This window comes from Ochotona princeps, chromosome 3 (assembly GCF_030435755.1).
Source record: "Ochotona princeps isolate mOchPri1 chromosome 3, mOchPri1.hap1, whole genome shotgun sequence".
Lineage (NCBI taxonomy): Eukaryota > Metazoa > Chordata > Mammalia > Lagomorpha > Ochotonidae > Ochotona > Ochotona princeps.
The window spans coordinates 78,938,852-78,959,288 of NC_080834.1; the positions used below are offsets into that span (position 1 = coordinate 78,938,852).

General features: G+C 40.0%; 1 protein-coding gene across 1 annotated transcript in view; it reads right to left on the bottom strand.

Moving 5' to 3' along the window:
- Nucleotides 1-6,400: 6,400 nt before the first annotated feature.
- SPICE1 (spindle and centriole associated protein 1) overlaps nucleotides 6,401-20,437 on the bottom strand; it is a 65,037-nt gene continuing 51,000 nt past the window's right edge. The window contains exons 14-18 of the mRNA XM_004577897.3: nucleotides 14,695-15,179; nucleotides 12,150-12,333; nucleotides 9,329-9,431; nucleotides 8,381-8,468; nucleotides 6,401-6,730 (exon numbers count right to left, since the gene is read on the bottom strand). Coding sequence (XP_004577954.2) covers nucleotides 6,677-6,730; nucleotides 8,381-8,468; nucleotides 9,329-9,431; nucleotides 12,150-12,333; nucleotides 14,695-15,179 — 914 coding nt within the window. The 3' untranslated portion in view covers nucleotides 6,401-6,676. The remainder of the gene's footprint in view (nucleotides 6,731-8,380; nucleotides 8,469-9,328; nucleotides 9,432-12,149; nucleotides 12,334-14,694; nucleotides 15,180-20,437) is intronic.

Sequence of the window (20,437 nt, forward strand, 5' to 3'; positions counted from 1 at the left end):
AGCCTATTTAGCTGGTGAAAATGAGGATTTAAATACAGGAACAATGAGTTGCTTGAGCTGGCTGTTCTACCAGTCTGAGTTTGGTTATGGACTTCATACTCTTCCTACAGAGTGAGCACAGGCAGTGAACCAGGTTTAAAACAAAACAGCTTTGGGCCCAGCGGCGTGGCCTAGCGGCTAAAGTCCTCGCCTTGAACGCCCCAGGATCCCATGTGGGCGCCGGTTCTAATCCCCGCAGCTCCACTTCCCATCCAGCTCCCTGCTTGTGGCCTGGGAAAGCAGTTGAGGACGGCCCAATGCCTTGGGACCCTGCACCCACGTGGGAGACCTGGAGGAGGTTCCTGGTTCCCGGCTTCAGATTGGCATGCACCGGCCATTGCGGCTCACGGGGAGTGAATCATCGGATGGAGGATCTTCCTCTCTGTCTCTCCTCCTCTGTGTATATCTGACTTTGTAATAAAATAAAATAAATTAAAAAAAAAAAAACAGCTTTATGAGTGGTTAACAATCACAGGGAAAACTGAAGCACACCTGCTAATACCAAACTTGATTACACTCCTTTCCACACTGGATATCATCTAAATGCATGAAGAGGCAAACAATGGGGTTGTTAATTACTTTCCCTACTACATCTCTAAGGCTTTTATTAAAAGTCTACTCTTTCCGATGATTCCTTGCACACAGAGCTGATGGTCATTCACTGAGGTTTGTTGAAAGATATGTTATGGGCCTGGCGTAATGGCTCGGAGCCTAAAACCTCGCCTTGTACTTTCTGGAAACCTACATAGGTGCCAGTACCAGTTGCTCTACTTTCCTCCAGCTCCCTGCTTGCAGCCTGGGAAAGCAATAGAGGACAGCCCAAAGCTTAGGGACCCTGCACCCACGTAGGAGACCCAGAAGCTCCTGGCTTTAGCTCAGCTCAGCACTGGCCATTGTGGCCACCTGGGCAGTGAACCAATAGATGGAAGATCGTCCTTTTCTCTTTTTCTCTGTTAATCTTTTCAATAAAAACAATCTTAAAAAGAAAGAAAAAGGTCATACTACCTAGCTGAAAAACTTCTTCAGAGCATCTTGACTGACTTAGGTCTCTGTGGTCACCTTTTGCTTATGTCCACAATTTCATCTACTATTCTTGGAATCTTTTTCAATCTACTTTTATACTATATCAATAACACCTAACAACACCAGAGTGGACACTTACATGCCAAAACCAAAGGCTGCCAATGTGGTTGTGGTAAACACTCATGCAAAGGTTCTCAACCTAGCTGCACAACACAATCACCTGAGGAATTAAAAGAATTTTGCTGAAGGCTCACTTTCCAGGTAGTTACGTGGTATTTTTCAAATGTTCCCTAAGTTGAGATACTAGATTTTCAGACGTAAAGGAATATGAGAAAGAAAATAAAAAGAACCAACCAGTTGGAGAATATTAAAACACATCTTAAGAGAATAATTCATTGGAGCTGGCTCCCAGGCAGCCAGGCTTGGGTGAGAAGCTCAGCAGTCATGTGCTTGCAGCCAGGTGGATCAGTTTGTTCTGGGGGCATGGCTCGAGACTGAAGGCTTGAGCCCATCCGCCTGCTAGATGCTTGGAGCCAGAGGAGCTGGCCTCCCTGGGGGGCCAGCTCCCAGGCGGCTGGGCTCAGACTGGAGGCTCAGGCTAGGAGCCAGTGGGTGGGTTTGTCCTGGTGGCAGAGTCCCAGGCAGTGGAGCTTGCTGGAACTGGGGGCAATTCCTATCGAGCTAGACTGCAGAACCATCTAGAGTGTACAAGATCTGGGACACGGTCTACGGCCATACCACCCTGAATGTGCCTGATCTCGTCTGATCTCGGAAGCTAAGCAGGGTCGGGCCTGGTTAGTACTTGGATGAGAGATCTGGGACATGGAGTGGGCCCACTGGGGTGGCTGTTGACACTTCTCTGACAGGCTGCACCTCCCACAGGTAGTGTGAGAACCAGGACTGGGGTGGGCCTGGCTGGATAGGTGGTGGCACTCACTGACACAAGTGTGGGCTAGAAGGTGGGGTTGGTTGGGTTGAGTTAGGCTTCAGCGCCCAAAGATGTATACAAGATCTCAATGGAATGTGGGGCAAACCAGACCAGTCAACTGCACATGTTGGCAGGCACAGGAACCACAGCTGTGGGCAGTTCCAGTGAGGATTACTTTGACTGGGCTTCAGCTCCCCCTGGTAGACATGAAGGCTGAGTGTGTGGTGAGCAGGGTTGGGCTGGCCGCAGCATTCATTGGTTTGCAGAGAAAGGAGGACAGAACAAATTGAACAACTACCCCAGTGAGACTTGATAGCAAACTTCTGGGCAAATGGAGACTCTGAGGTGGACTATGTTAGCTAACTGACCTCAGAAGGATTTCCTCATCCTTGGAGCAGCAATAGCAACAGCATCTCAGAACTATCAAAATCACGTGAGCTGAACCCTCAGAACATGCTCCACAATGGGGACCCTGGGGTGACATCAGGTACTGAGGGAGCTGGGTGTGGTCTCTCCCACTGTAGCTTTCCCTCCCCCAGATATAGGAAGAAGAAAAAGAAAATTTGTAAACAATGGTCTTGCTCACTTTCCCCTGATCCTCCACTCTTCACCCTGATTAAGCATGTAAACATTATAAAAAATAACATTGAAATTTTTTTGATAAATTCTGTACACATATAAGGTTCAAGTTTTTCATACTCCACAAATACTAAAATCAAACAATCCTGTTAACTTTTTGATGATTTCAAATAGTTTATCAAGATAGGCTGCTGCAATGTGCACCACATTTAACACATATTCTCCCCATACAAGTTAACTTAATGTTGTTAACTATTTGACACAAAAATATTAGAGCAAAGATACTTCTGTTTATTTAAAGATTTTATAGAGAATTTAAGGAAGGCTGATATTACCATCTGTAACTAATTTGCATTAATCAAAATTGTCTTGACACTGTACAACCAAAGTAAAAGTATATGTATATAAATGTCGCCGCCCAGCAGCGACACTAAAAAGTCGAGGCACGCTCTTGAGGGTCTGGGAAAAGCCGGAACTGCAACCGGACCCTTCACTGCCAAAAGCGACTGCGTTTAAGTCCTTAACTCCGCTGCTCCTGTCCTCATTGGTCTTAGCTTTCCTCTGCCGCTTCTCCAGCCCTCTCTCCGCAACCCTTCTTCCCATATTTCTTACCGCTCTTTCTGCTGCATTTCTCCATTCTTGTCCCCGTCTCTCCGCACTGCCCTCACTGCTTCTGTCTGTATCCCTCTTCTCTGGCCCCTTCCTCCCACCCGTCCTTTCTTCTCCCTCATCCTGTCTTTCTCCGTCCACAGTCCATCCCTCCGTCTGTCGTCCCCACCTAGCTTTTACCGGCTACTTTTATATCGTTCTCCACCAATCACTTCTCCCCGTGGGTCCACTTGGCACTATGTGATAGGCCAGTAGTCACAGCCTATCCCTGTGACTTCCTGTTTACCTGCTGGCGAGACCAACTCTGCCTCCTGGCCCTGGGCCAGCCGCCATCTTGTGATGGCCCCTCTCAATCCTGGAGCGGCTTCAGCACCCCGCTCCCAACATATAAAATTACACATTAAAAACAGATATGATTCTCCAATGTATATGTTATTCAGAAAAATGTCATAATTCTCATTGTTTGGTTTTATATTAAGTATTGCTATTAAAAAGTATATTTAGAAAAAAATAATTCACAATCCAAATAGTTAATTTGATATTTTGTTAATAAAATGTAAAACTAAAATAGTTTCTATCCCAGTTGGGAAAAAATATTCTTATTAAATATATTAAATATCAAGTTTCAAAAACTGCAATCCAGACAGAAGACTGTCACAATGCAAATAAAAATAATTTAATCTTATTTTTGCCACCATAATGACAACAAAGTACAAGTGTGGGGCACTCACCAGCGCAGTGATTTTAACAAGGGAAAAAAAAGTATTGCCTTGAAAAAGTATTCTGGGTAATTTCCATGTGTTATCCTACCTGACTCTGATTCTATTCACACTGAAAATTCTCATGATATAGCCAAGGAGCAGTGATCATTCAAAAACCAGGTTGACAACAGAAATCATTGTCTGAGAGCCAAACAGTAGCCTTGAATAAATCCCACTCTATGTGAATCTTCTTAAAGCCTTGGAAAACTGGTAGCAAGTCTTAGAATTAATTATGCTCAAGCATTAAAACCTTACATTGAAGTTACTGCTTTTTGACATCTGAGCTCTATGTTCATTATTTATTCTATGTACAGCACCATTATGGTATATTGGTGACACATTCATGCTTAAAAACCAAAAAATACAAAAAGGCTTAAAATAGATACTTTTCTTACATATTGAAGCAACTATGGACAAATCTTTCCTTGTCTATTTCTTCCAGTTGTGCATTCCACACAAAGGAAAAAAGGATGGCAGAAATGATTCCTCGGAGAATCAAAATGGTGGAACAGGGTAAGGACTTGTTCAAACAGAGAAACATTTAAAAATGTATTTAATCAAACAATAAAAGAAAATTTCCCGAATCTGGAGAAAGGTTTGGGAAACAACATTCAGGAGGGGTACAGAACTCCCAACAGGCTTGACCAAAAGCGATCTTCACCACAATACGTGATAACCAAGCTCTCTTAATCGAACTTAAGGAAAAGATCCTGAAATGTGCACCTGAAAAAAAAAATCAACTGACATATAGGGGAATGGCAATTAAATTCACAGCTGATCTCTCACAGGAAACTCTACAGGCCAGAAGAGAATGGAGTGACATATGCCATATTATAAAAGGAATAAAAGAATAAAGTACCCAGCAGAGCTTTCCTTTGTCTCTGAAATTGAAATAAAATTTTTCCACAGTAAAGAAAAGTTGAAGGAATATGCCTCTTTCAAACCTGCTCTAAAAATGATAAAGATGTTCTCTTGACAGAGAAAAGGAATAGTACCCACCAAAACCAAAGGCAAATGTGAAGAACATCCCAATAAAATAACAGAAGCCTTAATCAATGAACAACCCATTGTTAAATGAGAAGACCAAAGTACCACCTATTTAGATTAACCCTGACGGTAAATGGCTTAAACCATCAATCAAATGTCATAGATTAGTAGACTGGGTTAAAAACAAAAACAAAACCCATCTATTTGTTGCCTACAGGAGATACATCTCACCAAAAAAAATCAGCAGAAATTGTATCTCATGGATTTTGATGCTTTTCATTTTAGTTTCCTTCAAAAGTTTTTTTCTCCTTCAATTCTTCACTGACTCATAGACCATACAGTAGCAGCATTCTCTTCAAGAAGGTTCTTGATTTTGTTTTTCATTTCTTCAGCAATATATTAGTCATTTAGTAGCATGTTATTTAACTTCATGGCATTGAAAATTTCTTTTTGTTTTTCCCGTTGATTTTGTTTTGTAGCTTTTAAAAATTTAAGGGGATGTACAGCACTGTGTAGTGGGGACTATCATATCTAGTGGCATGTTGTTTAACTTCATGCGTTGTAAATTTCTGTTTTCCTTCCTGTTGTTGATTTTGTTTTGTGGCTTTTCACTTGGGGGGAATTATAGTGACTATATTGTGGAGACTCATATCCAGATGTGAGGATATGGTGCAGTGTGCATCTCTACTTCCAGACTGGACTCCCAGTGAAACTGCTGAATGTGTCATGACAATGGGATGGTGGACTCTGCCACTGTCCATGCCCACAATGAGGGACTTATGACTATTTATGAGGAACTATATTGTTGTAATGATGACACGGGGGAACTCAGTGGGGAAGAGGCTTTGGGAATGGTGTAGGGGAAATTCCAGGGCCTATGGATCTGTATCATAAGATGATAATAATAATAAAAATAAATAAAAGAAACGACTCCTCAGCAAAGAAGAAAGCAGAAGTAACAATTTTTTCTGAAAGCCTTACTCTTTCAAGTTGTGTGCAAAACAACTTAGTTCTTCAGGAATAAAAATGAAGCAGATCAACACTTAAGATACATTAGACAAAAAACAAAAAAGAATCCGAATAAAGATAAAAATGCATTACTCGGGCCCAGCGGCGTGACCTAGCGGCTAAAGTCCTCGCCTTGAAAGCCCCAGGATCCCATATGGGCGCCGGTTCTAATCCCAGCAGCTCCACTTCCCATCCAGCTCCCTGCTTATGGCCTGGGAAAGCAGTCGAGGACGGCCCAATGCATTGGGACTCTGCACCCGCGTGGGAGACCCGGAAGAGGTTCCAGGTTCCCAGCTTCGGATTGGCGCGCATCGGCCCGTTGCGGCTCACTTGGGGAGTGAATCATCGGACGGAAGATCTTCCTCTCTGTCTCTCCTCCTCTCTGTATATCTGGCTGTAATAAAATGAATAAATCTTAAAAAAATAATAATAAAATAAAATAAAATGAATAAATCTAAAAAAAAATGCATTACTCAACAGAAAACCTTTAAAATACTTAAGAAATTATTAGCATACTATAACTTTCATCTTCCTATAGTCAAACTTTTAATCACAAGGAATTATATGTTATTTGGTTACTACAAAGGTTAAAAAAAAATAATTGCACATTTTTGGGTCTGTTTCATCAGCATTAATTCACAGATACTTTGTAGGTTTTATCAAAAGAATGTAAACGCTTTAAAACACAAGAACAGGAAGAGGGTAGAAGGTCAAGAAAAATTATAACATATTGGTAAAACTCTTATGATACATGCGTAGAAAGAGCAAACCAGCCTTCTTCATTTTGTTTCTCAATCTGTTGGACAAAGATACAGAAAGGATTTAGAAGGTAATCAGGCATAGATTACAGCTTACTTAGATCAAGTGCATATAACAAAGTCATCCTGTTCCACTGAATAAGAATGGAAATTAAAATGCTACTGGCCATGTTTGTTCTCTAATAGACACTACCAAACAACTGATACATCTAGTCAACATATTCCTTTAAGAGTCCCAACATTTTTACAAAGGATGAATCCAGTGGCTTAGATAAACCAAATCATTTTTCAGTGAATTAAATGCTTCTGCATCCCAGGAAATAAAAGTAAATTATGTAAAATATCTTACTTTTAAGCTTTTTTAATACTATAAGAAACAGCAAAAGACAAATCTTCCAGTGATGGGTAACTGGAGTATGTGTCTATCAACGAACTAGTGCTATAAAAGATCTACTTTTTGGCCTAATCATTGGTTTCTCCCATATCACCCAACAGTTATTGGCTCAATTCTGAAAAATTCATTAAAGATATCTTGAACATTTACCATAGCCAAAAAATTAAGGAAACTATTTTTGCTGTATTAGCAACACAGAAGAAATGTATTTTGTAAAAAAAAAATTTGATACACTGTTAAATCCTTTAATTCTACTCATTTCTACAGCAAATCAAAACAAGAAGCATGTAAATGCATTAACTTATCCTTTGTGTCAGGCTGTGGAGCCAAAGATACACTCAGATAAGCCACACTGTCCTAAAATGACAAGGAAAGTGGCTAGATTCAGGCCTCTGGCTCTCCCAGGCTCAACCTCATCACTGCAAGCACTGAGTTAACATCTCAATGAAACTGAGTCCCTATCCTTAACCCATTTGATGTACACTTTATCAGTTTCCCTCCCCTAAGCTTTCAGTTCCTTTGTCTTCTCTGTTAAAATTATAAATCTATTTCTTACTAAAAATTAACTCACTATTTTAATGGAGTGGTATAAGGGTTAAGCCAACCTGTAGGAACTCCAGACTGCTGGACTCCAAATTCAATTATTACTTCTACCTTTAGCATGTTCTGACTAGACTAATTTGACATTCTTCATAGGAGCCTCAGGGCCTGGTCAAATAAAATAACACCTCGTCTATTTATTTGCTATCACAAAAGAATAAGCTGGTTTCCAAGCACTGAGGAAAGCAGGCTACAGCATTTGAACCAACCAGGGACTCACACAAGAGCTAATCCCACTCGGTTCAGACCTAACTTTAGTCTGTAAAATCCACCACCCTTAATCCTTCAGGGAGGTCAGGATAGGGTGGCAACTGCCTGACTCTTTGTTCTGTGCGCTGTAAAATAAACCCCTACTTTCTTCCACCACCCAGTGTTAGTGCCTGCTGCACATCGAGTAGACAGAGACTGTGGGGAATTTCTATAGCACCAGTACACATACATACATCCCAATACAGGCAACCAGTGTGTCCTGCCACCTATTAGGAAACTCTACATGAATCCAAAACAAAACAAAACAAACAAAAAACATATGGCTTATTCGCCTCCTAGGGGAAGTGATGGAGAATTGATATTTATTTTCTTCTGAGAATTTTAAATCATCTTTAGGACAACATGGAATAATAACTAGGAATGGAAATCAATAATCAGCCACCTTCTACCCTCTCCTGATCTTTACATTCATTTTGTCACGTACCTTTGATCTTGGATTAACAGGTGTGAATCGGCCACTTCCTGAAGTGGCATTTAATGGAGAACAAGCATTACTAGTAGCTCCTGAAGATCTGTTTGTGAGAAATGAAAGAGCAAGTCAGTGAGATTATTAACCAAAACTTCTGTGAACTAATTCTCAATACTGAATGGCTAACTCAGGTTGAAATGAGGTAAATTACTTGCAACACATTTCAAGAACTTACTTGTACCTATTTTTTTACATGAAAACAATGTATGTTTTACAATTTTAGACTTACAAAAAGATGAGAAACTAGAGTTTCCAGGTATCCTTCCCCTGATCTCTGAAGTACAGTTTCCTATTACTAACATTAGTGTGCCATGTTGTTACACTTGGTAACCCAATACTGATGCATTATTACTAACTAAAGTGCAGAGTTTATGTTCAGGTTCGCCTTTTGTGGGCTGTCTATGGATTCTGACAAATATATTATCATAGATATGTCAATTTATCATTAAACATAATGCAGATAAATTTTCAACCCTAGAGGAAAAAAATGAACATGTAGGGCTAGGAAAGAATTTCAAGGTAGGACTAGAGAAATAATATCTGGAAGATACCTACATTGCTACTCTCACTATTTAGCTATGATTCATGCTTTTTAAGCTTCAGTTTCACTTATTGTAAAGAAGAAAATGCTATCACTCAATTTATTTATTTCATCATATATTACCTCCTGATTCTGTAACTACAATTTATCTATATATTAGCTCAGTGGTTTCAGCAGCCAACTCATAACTGTCCTTGTTTAAACCTTATTCCTCACTCTTTCTTTTTTCCTCAAAACCTCCTGGTTGTTACTTTTCTCTACAACAGTGGTTGCTCGAATCTAAGTCAGCTTATATATGAAAAAAATAAAACACAACCCAGATTCATGATTTTTCTTTTGTGACAGATGCACAGTAACACTACCTTCTAGTATTGGTGCCAGTGACAGGGGAGACAGTACTGCACTTCGAGCTTTCTGGGCCATCTGCTCCTGGAATAGATATCTCAATGGTCCTCTTCGTTCCTTCTAAAAGTATCAACATAAATATTACTTTCATTAGTTCTTAAGATAAAAACTAAAATTTTGCTCCATTTCTATTTTGCTATAAACTGCACATTACATATATGCAGTCAAATTTTACGTTGGCTGAAGAGCTCATATGGCCAATTGAAAGTGTAAATCAAATATATTTTCAATATTTCAGATGTAGGAAATCAATCAACAAATGTTTACTGAGTATTTGCTAGTGATAAGACCTTGCTTCTAGCTAAGTTTCAGAGAGGGACGTATCTATGAGTCACTACTACTTACAACCAGTGATTTCTAAGCTAAAGGGGTAACAGGACCTTATATTTAATTGTACAAAACTAAATTATTCAATTACCCTAGAACTTTGTTTCTATGGCACATAAATAATTTTTATCTTTATAACCTACAAAGATTCCTATGGACAATTGGAATCTGTATTTACAGAGAGAATTAGAAATATAACTACTGGTTTACAAGGAACAGAGTTGCCAAGCAACAATCTTCTTTGTATTTCAGACAAATCACTAATTTATTTATACCTGAGTTGGTTTGTTCATCACAGAAGTATAGTATCAGCCCTGCCTACTCCCAGGGTGTTGAATTCAACACGAGCTCACAGATATACATAAACACACTTTTTAATCTTACAGAACTACTGGTGGGGGAAGATACATTTTTATTCTATTTTCTTTATTTTTGTAAGGCAAAGAAATAGGGCTCCCATCTATTACCCTACTCTTCAAATGCCTTCAGCTGGGTCAAGTCCAACCTAGCCATTAAGAAATCCACTCAGTCTTTTACTCAAGTAGCAGAGACCCAACTACTTGAGCCATCAGGATATACATATCAGGATATACATATATGAGGATATATACATCAATAGGAGGATGGAACTGGAAACACAGCTGAAACTCCAACTGTGATACTCCAGTATGGGATGCACATGTCCCAGGCAGCATCTTAACCACCACACCAAACAGCTGCCCAAGAGGTCACATTTAATCATAAAATTATTCTGAAGGAGTGATCTGTTCTGTTTCTTCGCTGCATTTCGCACCATCTGATATTATCTCACATGTTTCTTTGCTGCCTGCTTCCCAGCTAGAATTCTGACATTTTAAAGATTTTACACAATAGGTGTAAAATTCACGTGAGTGGTTTGTTTATTCTAACTAGAAGTTTTCTTTAGATTTTGTGACTATGAAGAATAGAAAATAAAGTTGTCTTTTGAGAAAGCCTAGAATAAACAGAGAAAGTCACTCAATGAAATGCATTATCCACCATTTTCCAGAAATTTCCTGAAGATTCTGCTGCTGGGTCTAACTTCAAAAAGATGTCTTATGTGAATATTGTAACAAAATTCTGTTACTATTCTATTATTTAGAATCTTTTCTAGCTTTTTCTGTTTCTAAATGTAACTACAGACTAAAACGTTTAGGGGTAAGCACTGTGGCATGTCAAGTAAAGCCAGTGCCTGCAGGGCTAGCATCCCATATGGGCACCAATTTGTGTCCCAGCCATTCTATTTCCAATCCACCTCCTGGGTAGCATGATAGTGTGCCCAGGAGGGCAAGGTAAGATGACCCAAGTGCTCAAGTCTCTGTGTCAACTTAGGAGGCCTGGAGAAAGCTCCTGGCTCCTGGCTTCAGCGTGGTCCAGCTCTGGCTTTTGCAGCCATCTGGGAAGTAAGGCAGGGGATGGAAGATCTGTCTCTTCCTCTCTGTGACTCCGCCTTCCAAATAAATGAGTAAATCTTAAAACATAGAGCAAAAAGGAATGCAAGTTTAATTAATGACTGTTTTTTTAAAGATTTATTTTATTTTTATTGGAAAGGCAGATATACAGAGAGGAGGAGAGAAGATCTTCCTTCTGATGATTCCCTCCCCAAGTGAGCCGCAACAGCTGGAGCTGAGCCAATCTGAAGCCAGGAGCCAGGAGCTCTTCTGGGTCTCGCACGTGGGTGCAGGGTCCCAAGGCTTTGGGCCGTCCTCAACTGCTTTCCCAGGCCACAGGCAGGGAGCTGGATGGGAAGCAGGGCCGCCAGGATTAGAATGGGTGCCCATATGGAATCCCAGGCGTGCAAGGCGAGGACTTTAACCACTACACTATCATGCCGGGCCCTAATTAATGACTGTTTTAATTACTTTAATATAGTAGCAACTCACCATTTGTTCCTAACAAAGTTTAAATTAAGCATTTTTATATTTATGCTTTATATATTAGCTGTAGCACATACCCATGTGGGTCATACATTGAAATGAATCCCATTTAGATTGAAAGCAACTTAAGAACTCAGACACCAAAGATTGACTAGGTACAGACAGAATCAGATCTGATTTCCAGTTATATTTATGTCACTTATTCTATAACACAAGTATATTTCTTTTTGTGTAAAATCAAAGGCTCTTAGTATTCTTTTAACTAAATATGAATTAGCAAATCAAGAAAGTACAAATTTTTGCATTCCTAGGTCTATTTTGCTGTTGTTTTTCCAGAGGTCTCCACTGGGCCAGGATGAAGTTGGAAGCGGGCACTCAATCCAGGGGTCCAATGTGAGTGGCCAATATCACTGCTTTCCAGAGTCTACCTCAACAGGGAACCAGAGTCAAGAGACACACTCAGCAAACCCAGGTACTCCAATATGGGGTACTGCATCTTAAGCCCTAAACACTCGCCCCTACATTTCTACTTTTAGGCCACAAATTTGGGACCAACCATTCCATGTTCTGAGAGGTGACTGAACAGGTGATCCTGGTGGAGAGGAAAGACTCAAACCAACAAGCTTCTGTTGCTCTATCAACTGCAGGAGTTTTCCACGAGCCTCTATACTCTGTCGATTCAATTCAGCAATCCGTTCCTCCATGCTGCTTGGTGTCAGAGATTGCGCTGCTGGAAAAGACTTTGAGAGGGAGAAAAACAGCACAAATTCAACACTGATTAAAAAAAAACTATACAAATCTGATTTCTCTACCAAATGCTAGCAATTTAGCATTCACATGCCTTGCTATATATAAACATGAATGGAAAAAAAACAGGATTTCCAAATCATTTGATTAAAAATTAGGATTATAGCAAGGATACTAGTCCTTCTACACTTGATGGCATATTTGTCCCCTAGTTCTTTTGTGTGGGCCATACACTGTTGTGAAATTTTTTTCTGCATTTCTTAGTGTTTCCTGAGCTGCACACAAGATCAAGTCAGTAAAGAAACTATTCTTGGTGAGTTGATCTCTAAGTAAAATTCTGAATGCCATATACCTGCTGATGACAAACATGGGGCTAAACAGGTTATAATAGAGGATCTTCCATATTTCAGAAAGATGCTCCTACAATTATAATCCTCATTCACCTTGAGTTATTTGATTCTGAGAACCTTGTCATTGTTTCTAATCATGGTCCAAAATAACAGATTCAATAGTAAACAGTGATTAGAAAGGAACAGAGTTTAAAAAAAAACTCACAAAGTGTAATTGGAAAGGAACAGAGTTTAAAAAAAAGTCACAAAGTGTAATTTGAAAATTCCAAAGAGAAATGCAATTATATTATTCCTAATTATTTCATTTAGTTAAATATGTCTATCCCTTTGGGGGAAACAAACAATTCCTAGTAAAAATCATTAAGTTGTAGCTTATGCCCATCAGTTAAAAATAAAAGATAAGTAATACGGTGCAAATTAATGATTATTTTGTATTTCCAATTTAAAAAAAGAGAAAAAGAATGGTTTGGGCAAGAGTATTAGATAATCCATTATGGCCTGATCTATATACAAATTGGAAAGGGAGGAAAACTCAATATCTAACTTTTGTTTAAAAACCAAAGACATTTATTTTGACTGGAAAGGCCAATTTACAGAGAGGATAGACAGAGAAAGATGCTCCATCCACTGGTTCACTCCCAAAACGGGTACAACAGCCAAAAGCAAAGTGCCTCTTCTGGGTCTCCTACGCAGGTTGAGGGTCTCAAGGCTTTGGGTAGTCCTCCACTGCTTTCCCAGAACATAACCAGGAGCTGGATTGGAAATAGAACAGCCATGACAAGAATCAGTGCCAATAAGAGATACTGGCATTTGCAGGCAAAGGATTAGCCAGTTTTCTCACTTTTTTAAATTCAAAAGTTGTCTGTTACAGTGGGTAGCACTGTCATGCAGTAAGTTATACTTCTCCTTGCAGTGCTAGCATCCCATATGAGTGCCATTTTGATTTCTGGCTGTTCCACTTTCAATACAGCTCCCTGCTAATGAGTCTGGAAAAGCAGTGAAGAACAGCCCAGTTCCTTGGGCTCCTGCACCCATGCAGGAGACCTGGAAGAAGCACCAGGCTCCTGGCTTAAAACTAGCCCACCTCCACCTGTTGCAACCATTTGGGGAGTGAACTAGCAGATGGAAGATGTCTGTCTGTCTCTTTGTAAATCTGTCTTTGAAATAAAAGTAAATAAATTTTAAGGAAAAAAAAAAGTTGCCTGTTAGAAATAACCTTCAAAACTCTGTAAACCTATAAATGTCCCTCAGTCACTCAAAATTAAGACAATTAATACTTACATCTGTACCTGTGGCGGCTGCCTAATCCTGATACTCCCTTTTGGGCTCCTCTTATGTTGTCAGTTCCTTCTGATTTCTATTTATGTGACTTCCTGTTGTGGTTATCACTCACAAACCAGTACAGATGGAGATGGGCTCAGTCCCTAACACCCTCTAAGTTTCCTCCTAAGTATTCAATGTCTTGGTGATAAAGCCCTTAGGAACGCAGCCATGTCAGAAGCCACTAACCCAGAGTGGGGCACCCAGCTCCTCCTTCCCGCTGCTAAAGCATTAGCCTGTCCCAGCAAAGCCCTGAAAGGAGCCTCCTTGCCACAAGATCAGGTAAAAGGAAGTGCCTTCCATCACATGTAGTATCAGCACAAAGTATGAAATCAATTCTCAACCTTCACTGTCAAGTTAAAATGTGGTTTGACAAACTTTCAAAGTTGTATTATATTTATATATTTTATTCCTAAAGCTTAATCTTTACTTTCCTACACATCTTGTCCAATTCGCCTCACTCATGCAGTCTTATTTTTTATGTTGTCTTTTATTGCATTTAAAATATAATGGCTAAATAATTTCTGCCTGTTTTGTGGTGGTGATATGTCAAAGCATAAGCCCTGTGGTGACAGCCTCTAAGTTATCCTGACCAGTTATGAAAGGAAACCTCTTAAGAGGCCCAAGCTCAAATTCCTATTTAAGTTTCTGTATGATTCTAGTCAATCCTTACTAGGTACTCACAGCAGTCATGTCGCCAGCACTTTCCTGTTTGTTCAAACCCCGGAGTCCATCCCCTTGCTCCCCTCCTGGTCCAGCGATATTATTTAGATGTGCCTTGATAGCTGAATTCTGCAATGTCAGTTCAGCAATTCGGGCCGCTATGTCTTTTCTTTGCATTACTGCATCATTTGTTCTAAGTTGTTGTCCATCTCCCAGTACTGGGGGCTCATCAGAGAACGTGTGGTTTCTCATCTGTTGAGAGTTGGAATGGGAACTGCAGAGGTGCTGTGAGAGGTTAATGAATGGAGCTTGAGTTTTGTTCTCCAAATCTTCTCCCATGTGAGATACTCTCCACCTCTGAGTAAAGAGACGACTCTCTTCACTTGAACTGTGAATGTCTGTATCAACAGGCAACGTCTTCTTTTCCCAGTTCTGTTCTTTCTCAATTATTTCCACAGTTGGAGGAATTCGTGGGGCAGGACGAGTCTGAACAGTCCTCCTTAACACTGTGGATGAGAATTTAAAAGAAATAAACACATATCCTTTTTCAATAGATTGGTACTAAAGACTTCTCATTTGCCTATCAAGATAAAAAAATATTTCAGTAAAGGGTTCAGCTTCTGAACATCTAGATTATTTTCCTTGGAGAATATAGCAGCAATGCCATCCTAAAAATGAAGTACAGGGATTTTTCTATATTCCTTAGAGTATTTATCCATTTCCTCGTGAAAAACTATTACCAAGTTCACATATATACACACATCCAGGGGCCACTTCTAATAAAACCTTTTAGACCACATTAGGAATTTCATAGTTTGAGGCCAATGGAAGCCTAAAGAATATTTGACCATGGCTCAGTTTATACTTACTAAATCATGTGGAGAGTTGGAATGTAGCAGAAATGGAACCAAGGAGCCCAGAAAAAAGCTATAAATGTTTAGAAGACAATAGTGGCTCTGACTAAGGTGTTAGCAATAAAGACAGAAGCAAATAAACCTGAGAAATATTCTGGCAATAGAATTCAGAATAATGAACTGGAAGCCAGGAGTAAGAGGAACACACAGACAAATATGACATCTGACTGCAATGAGGTTACTTACTAAGAGAAGACAGGAAGGGTGAACTTGAGAAAGGAGGTTACCAAGAATTCAGTTTTGAATATGCTAAAGAGATGGACCCATGAACTGAAAACTGAAGAGACATGCGGACTATGACATGAAAATTCAAATTTCTAGCACCTAGAAGGTACAAGAAGCCGAGAGATTAGTGACATTACCTGGACACAATGAACATGGTGAGCGAAGAGACCAGTGTCAAGACATAAGGAGCTCAACACTAAAAGGAGAGAAAGTACAAAGCAGACTGAAATGGAGCAGCCATAAAAATAAGAAAATCATTACAAGGATGATATAAAGAAAACAGAAAGGGAGTAGTTAGCTGTGTATACCACTACTGCATGACTTAGCAATATAAGGAGACAAAAATATACAGGGGATCAAGTAACATGAATGTCACTGGATACCTTAACAAACGTGATTTAGATGAAATGACCTAACTGGGAATGAACTGTGAGAAGAGACGCTTCTAGTTCAAAACCATAGACTGGGGCATAGATTTATCTTGTCCCCTTTCATGGAGAGCAAGAAATCTTACAATCAAATAATATCACATTAACAGTGAGCTGGAGAGAGAATAAAACATATCTGAGAAATGGGCATTTGATATAATGATTAAAACATACACTTGGGATGCTGGCATCCCATATCAGAATGGGTTTGAGCCCTGGCTCTACTCCCAATTCCAACTTCCTGCTAATGCACACCTTCAAGGCAACACGTGAGGATTCAACACGTAGGTTCCTGTCACCTACATGGGAGACTCAGATCAATTCCTGAGCGAATAGCTTCCACCTGACTCAGCCTGGCTGTGACAAACATTTGGACAGCGAACCAACGAGTGAGAGATCTCTGTCTTTCAAATACATAAAACAATTTGTAAAAAAAAATTTTTTTTAAATCTTGTATGGTATTTTCATATATATTTCTTTTTTTTTAAAGATTTATTCATTTTATTACAGCCAGATATACACAGAGGAGGAGAGACAGAGAGGAAGATCTTCCATCCGATGATTCACCGCCCAAGTGAGCCGCAACGGCCTGATGCGCGCCGATCCGAAGCCGGGAACCTGGAACCTCTTCCGGGTCTCCCACGCGGGTGCAGTGTCCCAATGCATTGGGCCATCCTCAACTGCTTTCCCAGGCCACAAGCAGGGAGCTGGATGGGAAGTAGAGCTGCCGGGATTAGAACCGGTGCCCATATGGGATCCCGGGGCTTTCAAGGCGAGGACTTTAGCCGCTAGGCCACGCTGCCGGGCCCTTTCATATATATTTCTACGAATTTCATGAAGATACCTTGTATGCATAGACCAGTCTCAAATTTCTTACCCACAATAACTTATTTCTTAATTCCATTTTCCCATGAACTTCTCAAGTACTTTTTTTTTTGATTTTTTTTTTACTTTTTTTTTATTAATTATTATGCATTATGTGACAGTTTCATAGGCTCTGGGAATCCTCCCACCCCTCCCCACGCCCCTCCCCCCTGGTGGATTCCTCCACCTTGATGCAGTATTACAGTTCAAATTCAATCAAGATTCCTTCCTTGCAAACATTTACCAAACATAGAGTCCAGCTACTTATTGTCCAGATGGGTTGAACAGTTTCTTGGGGAGACCATTTCTGGTCCAAAGTTAGAGCTGGTAGAATATCATCCCAGTCAATTAAGAGTCCCAATATAACATTAACAGCAATTTGTAACATTATGGAATTGACATGGTTTTGCGTAACCAGTATGTTAAAAAAAAACAAAAAACAAGTTCTTAACCACAACCTATGATTTGCTCATTGACATTTCAATTTTAGTTTGTATACAGGACCGGCTGCTATATACCTTAAAATGGCTATAAGGTACCATTCAGCTGTCTTGTGTCTATTTCATTTTAGTATTTAGCCATTTGTTGTGTTGAAGTATAATTTTACTGATCTTGGCAGATTTTAGGATAATCTAGACTGGCTTGTAACTCTAACAAGACATTTGTCAACAATTAAGGTGCAGAACATTTTTTTTTGTTGTTTTGTTTTTGGGGGGGGGGGCTGTGCAGGAAAGTCCCCAACACCACAGTGAAGAGTGACTAATCTTCATGTCCCACCCAGCGAGGCATGAGCAAATCCATGCCAGCTCTTTCCTGTCAGATTTCAAGCTCTACTTTTTGTTGTTTGTCTATTTATTTTAGGTTTTTTTAGTTTGTATGATTGTTTGTTTGCTATGAGGGGTTTTCGGAGCGATCCTGATGGTCACTGCAAGGGAGGGTGGGGGTCCAGAGGTGGAGCCAGGCTCGGACCAGAGAAAGCTCTCCTCCCTGGTCCCGAAGGATGTTTATTGTTCTTCTGTTTCTGTGGACCACTCAGGGCTTCTGGTTGTCTTTCTGATGACGTTGGTTTCTGCACGGTAGTGTTTGGACTTCTTCCATCCCCAGCGGACTCTTAATTGACTGGGATGATATTCTACCAGCTCTAACTTTGGACCAGAAATGGTCTCCCCAAGAAACTGTTCAACCCATCTGGACAATAAGTAGCTGGACTCTATGTTTGGTATATGTTTGCAAGGAAAGAATCTTGATTGAATTTGAACTGTAATACTGCACCAAGGTGGAGGAATCCACCAGGGGGGAGGGGCGTGGGGAGGGGTGGGGGGATTCCCAGAGCCTATGAAACTGTCACATAATGCATAATAATTAATAAAAAAAAAAGTCAAAAAAAAAAAATTACTGCTCAGAGTCTACCTTCACAGGAACCTGCAGTTAGGAGCTCCTGGAGCTGGGTGTTGAATCCAAGCACTCGGAAAACACTTATCTCTAAACTTATCCTGAAATTCCTGTTTTCTATAACTTCTTAAAGTACCCTCATATTACAAAAAATGAAGGACAGTGAGCAGGGCTGGCATTGTGACATAACAGGCTAAATTCCCACCCGCAATGCCAGCATCCCATATGGGTAACCGTTTGTGTCCTGGAGTCTGATGCAGTGCCCTAGCGGCTAAAGTCCTCACCCTGAAAAAGCCGGGATCCTATATGTGCACAAGTTCTATCCCGGTTGCCCCACTTCCCATCCAGCTTCTTGCTTGTGGCCTGGGAAGGCAGTCGAGGACAGCCCAAAGCCGTGGGACCCTGCCCCCAAATGGGAGACCTGGAAGAGGTTCCTGGTTTCATTCCTGACATGCTATTGAGTAACCAATGTTTAAAAAAAATGCAAGTTCTTAACCACATCCTGTGACTACTTCATTGACATTTCAATTTTAGTTTATGTACAGAACTGGCTGCTATACACCTTAAAATGGCTATAGATTACTATTCAGCTGTCTCGTGTCTATTTTAATTTTAGTATTAAACAGCTTATAGTGTTGAAGCATAATTTTGCTGAACTTGGCAGATTTTAGGATAGTTTAAACTTGCTTATAACTCTAACAAGGCATATGTCAACAGTTGAGGTGCAGAACAGTTTAAGGAGGGGTGTGCAGAGAAATCTTCAATACTCCAGTGAGGAGCAACTAATCTCTGTGTCCCACCTAGTAAGGTATATGTGAATCCACGCTGACCATTTCCTGTCTGGTTCTAAGCTTTCCTTGTTGTTCTCAAAAACAGAAGAACAGTAAACTTCCTTCGGGTCTAGGGAGAGGAGCTTTCTCTAGTCCTTACTTAGTTCCAACTTTGGATCGCCACCCTCTCTTGCAATGACCATCAGGGTCGCTCCGGAGGCCTCCCCCTGCCAAAATGTTTTGTATTAGTGACAGAGACAATTATCAGATAGCCAAGCATCAAAGTAGGATAAAAGTGACTGCCTTTGACAGTAGGCCTACAAACAGAGCAGGATGAAATCCCTGTATGCACTTTTTTCAACTGCATGTGAATAGGAATTACAATTAACACTTTAAAATAATGAATTGGACATAAGAGAGTAAAAAGAACATACTAATTCACCACTCTTTAATGAAGCATAATTATAAAGGCAAGAGGACAGTGTCACGGGACATTACAGAGCAATGCTAACACAGTAAACTCTATTCAAATCCAAATGAATTAAAGACAATTTAAAATTCAGCTCCTCTGGCACACTAGTCACTTATTTGGTGTTCAAAAACCCCATCAGGTCAGTGGCTACCATAATGGATGGGTAGATAGAAAATATTGTCATCACTCAATTGGACAAAGGTATTCTAAAGGATAAGCGAATGTTAATAAAGGGTCCACTTGAATCTGCATATTTAGCTTAATGAATCAGTTCTTTGTATTTGGAATACAATATTTGAAAAAAAAAAAAAACTCATCAATTCAAATAGATATTCAAAGCCAGCTTTCTCTGCACATTATGCATGAAATGACCCATGCCATTGTTTCCAATGTAGAACCTCAAGCTGCTAGCCCTATAGTTGTCTATAACAGTCCCTGACAAGCTTGCCTTAATGACCTCTTACTATATTTACACAGTGAAAGAGCTTTTATGTTACATCACTGATGTAAAATAACCTAAAATATCTAAATATCTAAAATACATCATCCAACAAGCCTACCAATATATAAACATTTGAACAATTATTTTAAGGAATAGAAAACTGTAAAGTGAGCAGAAATCAGGGGTGGAATAGTAGTTCCTTAATCTAGGGCACAGCTGTTAGTGCTCTCCAACCCTCTGAAGAAGAAATATTAAAT